Genomic DNA, 11,748 nt, shown 5'->3' with positions numbered 1-11,748 from the left:
TGAAACTTTAATGTAGTAATGTGATGTGACTCTTTAATTCCAAAAAAGAAAGTAAGAAATATGATTAGTGGAGCCCAATGAAAAAGAAGCAAATTATAAAATAAGAGGGAAAGTTTACATAAATGATAAGTGCACCACCTAATAAAATTTGGCCGAATATAAAAAATACACCACTTAATAAAAAAAAGGTGGGTGTAACTCTGAAACAATATTTTCAACGCTCATTTTTGGTCGAGGCAATAATTCTATCAAAACCGACCTCGATTTTTTCTTAGGAAGTTTCCTCCTTGGATGACTCCTCTGAGGTCACTGTTGACTTCACTCCACTATCCAACATAGTTTCTTGCTCAGATTTCAACTTGTTTTCTTGGTTTGGCTTTTCAAGGAGTACAACTAAATTCCGCAAACAAGCCTCAACAGTAGTAGTTTTGAGTGATCTAGGCATCAAATTCTCGGCTACACTCGCAGGAGTAATATTTGTTTCCTTTAACAATCTCTCAATAGGTTGGAACAATGAATGTGATTCGAGTTTCAAATAATTCTTAGCCAACACCTTGAATGCATCATATCTACAATATGACAACTCAATATGAACATCCATTCTGCCTGGTCGTACTAGAGCCGGATCAAGTTTGTCCATATAATTGGTAGTAAACACGATGATTCTTTCTTCTCCACAAGCTGACCATATTCCGTCAATGAAGTTTAGCAAACCAGACAAAGTAACGTCACTTCCTTTCTTTTCACTTTCAACTTTATCTTTTACAAGTTTACTCTTCAATGGATCTTTTTCATCATTATTTTCCTCATCTCTTGCTTTTTTCTTGTTTCTTTGACCTGTCAAATCCAATGAACAATCTATATCTTCTATCAAAATGATGGACTTACAAGTGGTTTCAATTAATAACCTTCTTAGTTGATTGTTATCCTTAACCGCTGTCAATTCAAGATCGTAGATGTCGTAGTCTAGAAGATTAGCCATTGCTGCTACTAGAGTTGATTTGCCAGTCCCAGGGGGACCATAAAGAAGATAGCCTCGCTTCCATGGCTTTCCAATTTGCGCGTAATACTTTTCCGCGCTCTTGAACCATTGTAAGTCATCAAGAATCATTTGTTTCTTAGATTCCTCCATTGCCAACATCTCGAATCTTGCAGGGTGTTTGAACTCAATGTGATCCCACATACCTTCTTCACCACTTGCATTGTTTGTAAACAATTTTCGCCTCCTTTTTTGAACTGCGATTGATTCTCCTTCCTCTAAAACATATGGCAAATATTTGTCTAGTATTAACTTTCTGTATTTGCCATGAAACACCAGTGTGTAGGATCTGTTTCAATTTCAAACAAAGAATTGTAAGTGAACTCTTTTTTAAACTTGGAGGGAAATGCTTTGCACGAACTACGGAGTAAAATATATGGCCTTAAATGAGTAAAAACGTGATTAACAAAAAGGCCTGTGCAAGCTAAATTGGGATTTTGTGAAACGGATCTAGCAGGCCCAATATGTATCATATTAGTCAGTTGTCAAAAGATTATTCTATTCAACAACAATCCAACGCTATACAACAAAAAGAGTGACCTTAAACTAATTATACATTCAATCCTTATGAGCACAATAACTACCGTAAAATATTAATTGATAAGACACAAACTTATTAGACTAGATCTGTAATCCACACACACTCGATTTGACAACTTTAAACAATATTCGTAAAGGTTGAAATTTTTCATTGACAACAGTGAAAATATAACCAATTTATCTAACAATAAATATAGGAAGTACAACGCACTGCACTAAAAAGATAGTGTTAGGAATTAAACACAACTTAGTTAAGTTGACAAGAATATGAAACGGACTTATTTGGTTTAATATCTTGTTTCCTAGTTTAATTAGAATTGTAATTAGGAAACTAGATATGTTTTGGTATGTAACAATCTCTAGAATTATTTAGTCTTGGGGAGAAAGTATAATTCTAGTAGATTAGGGTTTCTAGCTTAGCCTATAAAAGGGGGTTTAGGCCTAATCAGAAAATAAGAGGGAAAATACATTGGTGAGAGGAATTATCAATTGATGGGTTATTGTATTATTTTACAGGAACTTAATAATACGATAATATTTGAGGGAGAAAATCTAAATTTCCTCACAAACATTTGTATCTTTTATTATTGTTTTTTTGCTATTTGTTCTATATTGTATTTGCAGGGTTTGTTCCCAATCGTTCGTGGCAGGCGTTTGGTTATAACAAACTAGTATGAGAGCTGAGTTTTAGCCATGGATGATTCTGGGAACAAGTACAAGATAGAACTTTTTAATGGGAAGACGAATTTATCATTATGGCAAAGTACAATTAAGGATATTCTTATACATCAAGGTCTTCACAAGACTTTGGAAGATAAGAAACATGCATGATTTGGTGGACATGGACAAGTGAGAGGATATACAACTACGGGCTACTAGTACGATGAGATTGGCTCTTGCACTGGAGATCAAGTACAACGTCTTAGAGGATAATAATCCAAAAGAGTTGTGGGACAAATTGATTAAGATGTACGCATATAAGTCATTGGCCAACAAGTTGTTCTTAAAGAAAGACCTTTATTCACTCGAGATGGAGGAAGACAGTGCACTATAGGATCATCTAAATAAGTTTAATGGCTTGATCACCCAATTGGCGAGTTTAAATGTGAAATCGAGGAGGAGGACAAGAAAATTATATTGTTGACATCTTTTCCTAAAAGGTATAACTCTGTGATAACTAGTTTACTTGTAGGGAAGACAATAATTTCTTTGGACGAAACTGTGGTGGCAGTATTCGAGGCGGAGAGGTTCATGAATCAAGGGGGATCATCATCAATCCATGGAGGAGCGAGATTGGTGAGGGTAGTAGCAACAAATGGAAAGGCAATAAGAAGGCGAGCAATACAAACCCTAACATCAAGTGTTGGTACTGTGACGAGGGAGGACAATCAAAGTTTCCTAGGTACAAAGAAGACTTGATTGTGTTGAGGAATGGTAGGTTTAGAGGTGCTCCTACTATTGCTATTGATGAGGATATGGCTCTAATGGTGGAGGAAAGTAAAGATCCAAAAGAGGGTTGGATTTTGGATTCGGGATGCTCACAACATATTTGTTGTTGGTTTACTTCTTATAAATAAAGTGATGGGTTGTGTGTTACCTTGCCTAACGGGAAAGAGGGTAAGGTTGAGGTTATAGGTGAGGTTGAGGTCAAGACACACGATGCGAATAATCGAAAATTACGAAAGGTGAGGTATATTTCGAGATTTGATCGCAATCTTATATCTTTGGGTCGTTTGGATGACTTGGGTTATGCTATTCATATTGAGGGAGGTCGTTTGGAGGTCACCAAGTTTAGGAGCGTGATCTTGAGGGACGACGTAACAAACAAAACCTCTTCACACATGAAGGAGGTATTGAAGGACAAATTTTGGCTCAAGGGAAGGCAAACTCCGAAAGTTGTTCGTTGGTTCGCAAAGAGACTAAGTTGAGTTTAAAGGAAGTTTGGTTAGGAACTAAACACAACTTAATTAGTTAAGTTGACAAGAATATGAAACAGACTTGTTTGGTTTAATATCTTGTTTCCTAGTTTAATTAGAATTGTAATTAGGAAACTAGATATGTTTTGGTATGTAACAATCTCTAGAATTATTTAGTCTTGGGGAGCAAGTATAATTCTAGTAGATTAGGGTTTCTAGTTTAGCCTATAAAAGGGGGTTTAGGCCTAATCAAAAAATAAAAGGGAAAATACATTGGTGAGAGGTATCATCAATTGAGGGGTTATTGTATTATTTTGCAGGAACTTAATAATACGATAATATTTGAGGGGAGGAAGGATCTGTTTGACAACACTAGCTAATTGAGCTGAAACTGATAAGGCAGCTGAAACTGATAAGGTAGTACCTGAAACTGATAAGGTAGTTGTTTATATTGTTTGGTTGGTAGAAGTAGTTTTGTAAGTACCTGAAATTTTTAGTAGTTTAATTGACATTCAATATATTTTGACATCTATAATTATTGATTTTGACTAACGTTATGTACGTAGGCAACGAGAGGATCACAAAGTTGTTATTTTTTTATACAATTAGCACTTTTAACTTATTTCCTTTCGTCCAAAATACAATATATAGAGTAGTATACTCTTTATGATTATCGGAGGGATATGAATTTAAATCTCATAATACTTGATATTACCTTGTCAAATTATTTATGTCAGTTACAAACCTTCCGGAAGCCACCAATGTCACGACAAACAAATCAAATATCCATCGCCTCTTACTCAATTTCCACCAACAAACAAATCAAATATACCAAGAATCCAAAAGCTGTAAAACACTTTAACCTCTTAAGCTTGCCTAATTGCAGGGAGTACTCTATTTTCTTAAGGTTCTTGTGTCAATGTTCGACAAAGGTTGCCTAATTGCAGGGAGTAATCAAATAATTGCAAAAATTTCCCTGGTTGTAATTAACAATGGTTTGTTCTTTTAGTTGTAGAGTCTGTCGAGATTTTTTACCCAAAGAATACAAAGTATAACCTTTTATTAGGGGTTTATCAATTATTTTGGATTTTATTATCAATTTTTTTTATAAAGAAAATAATAATTTCAGGAGCAGAAACTCAAACGTTAATCAAATTAACGTTTCAATATTAGTTACCTTTTCCACCTTATATTTTATTTCATCTATCTGCCAAACACACTTGTGTCTTTTATTATTGTATTTTGCTATTTGTTCTATATTGTATTTGCATGGTTTGTTCTCAATCGTTCGTGACAGGCGTTTGGTTATAACAGATAGAAATAATAGGATCATCTAAATCCAACCGTTGGATCGACCCGGATCTAAAAATTTTGAGTTATGAACAAGCGTGGATGCATTGTTCATCTAAACTAGAAAGGTACAAAGCAGAAAATGATTTGAGCTCGATAGTCTCCAACCCCAAATCCCAAACCCGATCCGAACCGTACATCTGACGGTCTAGCTATATATAGTTGGATTCCAAAGTAGTGTTACCCATAAAAGTAGTTTATCTGTTTATGTAAAGTAAAATAGAGTACCTTTTTTCAGGGGTAGTTGGAAAGAAAGAGAAGGATGGCTGACTGGATTCTTCTTTTTTGAAAGACCACCAGACTTGAATACCATCATAGACATCCATGATCTCCTCATTATCCCCCAATTTAAGCAACAAGGACTTACTATCTTGGATATAATCAGCATTCATGCTTTTGGCTTTGGCGGAAGACTTATCACTGAGGTAGTTTTGGATGGCCGTGTAAGCTTCGCTTCGAGTGAAACGACCAGTGTACTCATTGAAGGTAATATCTAGGTAAGGGGAGAAATAATTAGCAAATTTGTGTGTAAAACGGCTGCTAAAATACTCAATGGACTCACGTATTTTGGAAGGGAGGTAATGACGATATAACGTCCAACAGAACATAAGAGCTGCAAGCCATGAACTATACTCTGAAAACTTGTCCATCTTTAATTATTTGGTTTAATTTACTACTCCGTAGCTAGTTAAGTTTATATCAATTTATTTGTGTGTGCAATGTTATTATACTATTTCTCTAATTGACTTCATTGACTGTTGCTTAGTATTCCACCTTTTCGATCGACATATACAACCAATAATATAGCAAAAAGCCAAAAACGAAAAATCCAGGATGATTCCTCACAAAAAAGCTAAGCAACACAAATTTTCTAAATTGCAATCCACTGGTCAGGGTTAAATACATTGTATGTGGTTGGTGGCTACAAATAAATTGTACCTTGACTAATAATTATTGGGTGAAGGGGGCAGCCTCGGTCCTGATATTTTGATGGCTCTAGGCGAAACAAGGGATTAGGGCCCCTTCCGAAATGATACGTCTTTAACGGAAATAATATCATACTTTATAACTTTTTTTTTGTAAATCCATTATATTGTTGAATTTAAATCATATATATATATATATATATATATATATATATATATATATATATATATATATATAAATATATATTATTATTATTATTATTATTATTATTATTATTATTATTATTATTATTATATCTCATTTGCAAGATCCTAGAATTTCAAAATCCTGCTCTATACGATCTCTTGAAATATTTCAATAAAATAAATACTTACTGAATTACAAGATAATTAATATGTATAAAGCGATTTTTATTTATTTTTAAATATAGTTTCATTTTGAGCATATAAAAGTATCAGTTAATTTTGTCTTCATTAAAATTCAATATCTATTTTAAAACTTATAGACTTATAGTCCATTAAATAAGCATTTTTTTTGCCTGGAAGGAGGAAGTCTTTCGCGATTCATAATAGGATATCTTCTACAAGGCTAATCGTTTCTTTCAATCCAGCTGTTGTATTTTCCTACAAAAAGACAAGCGTAACTGGCTCAGGGGGGTTTCAGAGAAAACTCTCTCCTACACTCAAGTTAGTAAATATGAGCAATTGTAAATGTACGAAATCTTAGATCTTCTAGGGTTGGGATTTGGGCCTTGGAATCTGGTTTGAGCCCATCAAAGGGTTTTCTTTTGGGGTATTTTGGTTATTTTCCTTAGAAGGGGTATTTTGGTAATTGTCTTGAGATAGTGGGTCCCACTGAAGGGTCCGCACATTAGCCCCAGGCCGAATGTATGAGACTGGTCGTTCGAGGCTTGTGTGTTTGGTGGACTAAATTAGTAAATTACAGTAATTGGTTTTGTACCAGGCTTGTGTTTTTTATATAGTAATTGATTTTTTACCATGTGACCGGTGATAAATATACTCCGTAGTACTTTGTGTTATACCATGTGGCTTATGACAATACTCCTTAGAATTGATAAGGGCGAGGATTATTGCTTTGGTGGGTCTTAAAGAATATGGCGGGGAGTACTTACTTTGGTTGGCTAAGAGTATGGCGAATAGTTATCTATCGCTTGTGTCCCAAGGTGTCAACTTAATTTGGCGGGCACTTTGTTAATATTGGCGGGTATGATATTTGGCAAGCATATAACATTTTTGCGTCTGGGCAAGTGAATTGGTGCGCGTAGGGGCATATGCTTAGGCTGATGATGCAGACGCCTTGAATGTCGGGCAAAAAAGACAAGCGTGATGGGCTGTTGATTCGCGCGTACTAGGCTGATGGGCGGATGCCGCCCCGCCGCTGTTTGCGCGTATTGTGTTGAGCCCCATTGGTGGTAACCCTTCCCTTTCTCTATCTAAAAACCCCTTTCTCCCAAAACACAAACCCTAGAAGCCTCCACCGCCATAGCAGGCTCGTTGGTGGCCGGAGCACCACTGCTCACTCAGGTCGCCGGCTGTAGACGCCTACATTTGACCCTAGGCCCGAAGTGGTGTGTTCGATGATGAAACCAAACACTGCTTGACTAAGCTTTCCTAAGCATGCGACAAACAATCCGTGACTGACTGACTATCCCGAAACCGTATTTCCATTTTTAGAAACTGCTATTTATAGTAACTGATTTGCTTACTGCTGCCCAGAATAGTAACCGTTATAAGATAAATATTTCAAGTAATTAAGTTGCACTACAATTGATCCTTGGATAAAGAATAGGATTTGCATCACAACCAGTATTCTTAAGAGATAAAACCGTGAGTGAGATTCGAATTAAAATCGGATAAGTCAGGAAAAGTGGAAGTAAAACACCAGCGTTAGAAAATTCTTGCTCTTGGCACAAGTGCGCCACAATATTTCCAACGCACCAAACACAACGCCAGAATATTCAGGTGCTACAATTTGATTCTCACCCAATCATGCAAAGATAAAGTTTTAATCCAGCTGTCAAAATACAGATGTGGCGCAGACTTGTCGAGCGCTAGAAAATAACAGCGCTCCTGATCAGAGCGCTACAAATTTCTAGCGTTGCAGGTTGCTTCAGAAAACTCTAATTTCTTTGAACTTATCTCATTCTGGCCTGTTACACTATAAATAGGGCCTCTGAATGACACACAATCCCAAGCTAAAACCCTAAGCTTTAATATTGAACGAAGCTTCTCTCTCTGCCCCGTATCCTCATCTGTTTGTCGTATTAACACTCTGTTACGCAGACGCCGCTCGCACGGTTGCCCAGTTCAGTCCAAACGCTGCCGAAGTTCTGACACAGTCTCTAAGCCTAAACACACGAAAGTCTGGAAGAATCCCGCCCCGGAGTCAGTCAGGTACCGGAAAGTTCAAAAGTTAAAAGGAAAGCTAGCAAAGTCAACTGATAGGTGTTCCTAAGAACCACAGTATAGCCTGCTGATAGAGGTATTTTCCGTCGTTGAATGAATACACCTTTATCAAACAAAATTTGTAAACACCTAACTAACCGGCTATATTGATTATAGCGGGAAGCATAGGGATCGTCCCAAGGAAACGGAGTGAAGTGAGTTCAATTGTTAAGCTAGTTTAGGACGGAGTTTGGTTTTGAATTATCGACTACAATTCTACGCTATCAAAGAAGTTTTGCAAATAAAGGAAAGTGTTAGGGAATTGGGGATAGACTAGGGTAATCGGGGAAGGACAAAGGCTAATCACACAATTACGATGCAATGACTTGACATATAGGGGAAAAGCTACTATTGACGAGCTCGCCACCTCTCGGATAGAGCGCGCTAAATCATCTAATCTAAGAAAAGCTCTCGCATAATCCTAGGACTAGACGAATTGCAATTGAGACCTACTTTTCACATGCATCATAGAGACTCACAATCTCTTGCCAAATTAAGATGACACACTCCAACTGCTAATTCATTAGTCATGGAAATCCTATCATCAAATCAAATTTAATCACATCAATAATCAACAATCATCCTTCGATTTCCCCCAATTTAGCCCTAGGTTTACCCATATCCCTAACTAGAAACTACTCACTACTCATGGCTTTAACTAAGGAAGTCAAGAATTCAAAGCAAGTAGACATTAAATTGAAGGATTGAATGCGAGGAATCAAGAAACTAAGAATTCAATTGAGAATCAATGGAAAATTAGAATCAACAAAAACTAACATCAAGCAATTGAACAATCAAGAAAATCAAGAAGAATAGCAAATCATAAAAGATTGAATTGAAATTGCAATAAAAATCAAAGAGTTGAAAGAGAATTACAACTTGAAGCTTCCTCCAATGGTAGTTTCTCTTTCCTAATCCAAAGCTTGAAAATCTAAGAATTCTCTCTCTAATATTTTGAAAACTAATTTGGAAACTCTAAAATGAATTGTTATTGAAAAATAATTGAAAAAGCTATTTATATGTTTCCCCAAATAGAAGCTAAAATTCAAATTAACACAGCCCGCGTCGACGTTCGGTCGCACATACCCTTTGTGCGATCGAACGGGAAAAACTCATGCGAACACACATAATTTTTGTGCGAGAAAACGGAGCGAAGACTGATTTCCTTCGTCATGTTCGACAACACAGAAATTCTGTGCGATCGAACAGACCTGACTTAGCCAATTTTCCAAAGATCTTCAATGTGGTCGCACAGTAAAAATGTGTAGGCGCACAAATCTTTTGTGCGGGCGAGTGAAATGATGTGCAATCAAACACCAAAATTGGGGACATTCTGCCTCAAAATTCCAATTTGTGCGATCGTGGTACAGATCACGACCGCACAAGGGGTACTTGTGCGATCGAACACAAAGAGCCGTTTTGTCGCACAAATCCGCATCTTCCTTGAGTCCACCTCTTCTTCACTGTTCGGGCGCACAAAATATTTGTTCGGTCGCACAACCCCTGTTTTTGCTCCAATCTACTTGGTTTTCCATCATATTCCACAAGATTCACCTATAATGCACAAGATGGAAAGAAAACATAAAAATGCTATAAAAAAACTATAAAAACTACGAAAAATCATAATAAACTAACATGAAATCCTAAGCTAGGAGCGACATAAATGTCGCTCATCAAACTCCCCCAAGCTAGGCGTTTGCTAGTCTCTAGCAAACTAAGCACGAAATAGGGAAGAATGAGCAATTTATTCAGATTCTAAAAACTACAAAAATAAGAACTACAAGAATATACAACCTAACTCACTTTCGTAGGAATCATGGTTGCATTTAAGCGCATGCAACAAGCTCTTTAAACCCCACAATCGCTATGAGGGCGAGTGGGATCTCGCAAGGGTTTCCGAAGAGAACCACTCATAACTCTTCCAAAAACACAATCAAGGCAAGACCTAAAAGGAAAAAAACCAAGAAAAAGGAAAGAAAAGAAAAAGAAAAGAAAAGAAAAGGAAAGAAAAGAAAGGAAAGGAAAAGAAAGTAAAAATAAAACTACAAAATTCAAGAAAATGGCCTTTATTATGGAACGAGCACGAAATAATGCTAATATTACTAACCAATAAACGAATGCACCCTAACCAATGTCTAAGGGAAGATTCAAGAAGACAGTAAGCTACACTTCTATTGCAAGCCTTGCTTATAACATCTGGAAAGCAAGGAATGAAGATGTTTAGTCCTTGAAGGTGCCAACTGTTAAAGCTACTACTCAACAGATTCAGTATGAGGTTAAACATAGGGTTCAACAGTTAATGGGTGCTAAAAATTGTAATAGGGATAGAGACTGGATCCACACTTTGTAGTAGTCTGCTCTGGGGTTGGTTAGGTTAATAGTTGCTTAACCTTCTTGCTTGCTAAAAAAAGTGTAAAACGTATAATTATACTATTATTTAAATATAGGCGAAACACGTCTTGTACGATTTTACATACTAGCAAATAGGTTAATATTAGTCTCAATTATTGTATATACCTGTTAGGTTATGATACATATGAACAACATAAATCATGCGGAAAAATCTTAATGCCAGGAATCATATTAATTGCACATAATCATATAATTAGTCTAGGATGCATACACTTTGTAGCGTGCCCTCCCTAGCTGCGCCCGAACCGAACAAGAACAAGAACAAGTCTTTAGGACTCCAAGTGTCGTCCCTCCGTAGAAAGTCCACAGCACATCTGGATCCGCCTTAAGCTTGACCAACTAGAATCGCCCTTAAGGTACTTAGAATTTTCGGCTAAATAGGGCAAGTGTTTGGCTGATTTTTGATTGAAAATCTTACCTTTGAATACTTGAATTCTTACACATAAATTGTGAACCTAGGCACATATTTATAGTCATGGAAAGGGATTTAGAATCCTATTAGGATACTAATTAGTTTAATTAGAATATCTTTAGAACTCTATTAAACAAATTCTATCTATTAGGAATAGGATTTAATCATAAAACGAATTCCATTAGCTTTAGGATTCGTATTGAACACAAGCGTTGCACGAGCACTAGCACGAGCACGAGCCACACAGCCGCGCAAGCCTTGCGGCCCACGCGAGTAGCACAGCCCGCAGCCCACGAGCTCGCGCATGAGCCATAGCCTTGCTGGGCCTGGCCTTGCGCTGGGCCTGGCGAGGCTTTGGCAGCGTTTGTGTTGGGCGCTTGACTTGCTGGGCGCGGGCCTGGCTTCGTGCTGGGCCTTCGTCTAGCAAGTCTCGTCCGATGCTAATTCGTACGATGCGCTTCCGATCAAATTCTCGATTCCGGAATTCATTTCCGATACGAACAATATTTAACATTTCCGATTCTGGAATTAATTTCCGTTTCGAACAAATATTTAATATTTCCGTTTCCGGAATTATTTTCCAATTCTGACAATATTTCCGTTTCCGGCAATATTTTCGATTCCGGCAATAATTCCATTTCCGATAATATTTTCCGATACGTACCATGTTTCCGTTTCCGGCAACAT

General features: G+C 37.0%; 1 protein-coding gene across 1 annotated transcript; it reads right to left on the bottom strand.

Annotated features, from left to right (window-relative positions):
- Window positions 1–78: 78 nt before the first annotated feature.
- Window positions 79–5,586, bottom strand: LOC110777194 (AAA-ATPase At3g28580). Its single transcript, XM_021981802.2, has 2 exons — window positions 5,074–5,586; window positions 79–1,328 (listed from the first exon to the last, which is right to left on the bottom strand). Exons 1-2 carry the CDS (start codon window positions 5,493–5,495, stop codon window positions 272–274), a joined length of 1,479 nt encoding a protein of 492 aa, XP_021837494.1. The 5' UTR covers window positions 5,496–5,586; the 3' UTR covers window positions 79–271.
- Between the last annotated feature and the right edge of the window lie 6,162 nt (window positions 5,587–11,748).

Source organism: Spinacia oleracea, chromosome 1 (genome assembly GCF_020520425.1).
Source record: "Spinacia oleracea cultivar Varoflay chromosome 1, BTI_SOV_V1, whole genome shotgun sequence".
Classification (NCBI taxonomy): Eukaryota; Viridiplantae; Streptophyta; class Magnoliopsida; order Caryophyllales; family Amaranthaceae; genus Spinacia; species Spinacia oleracea.
This window is presented reverse-complemented; position numbering and strand designations above follow the sequence as displayed.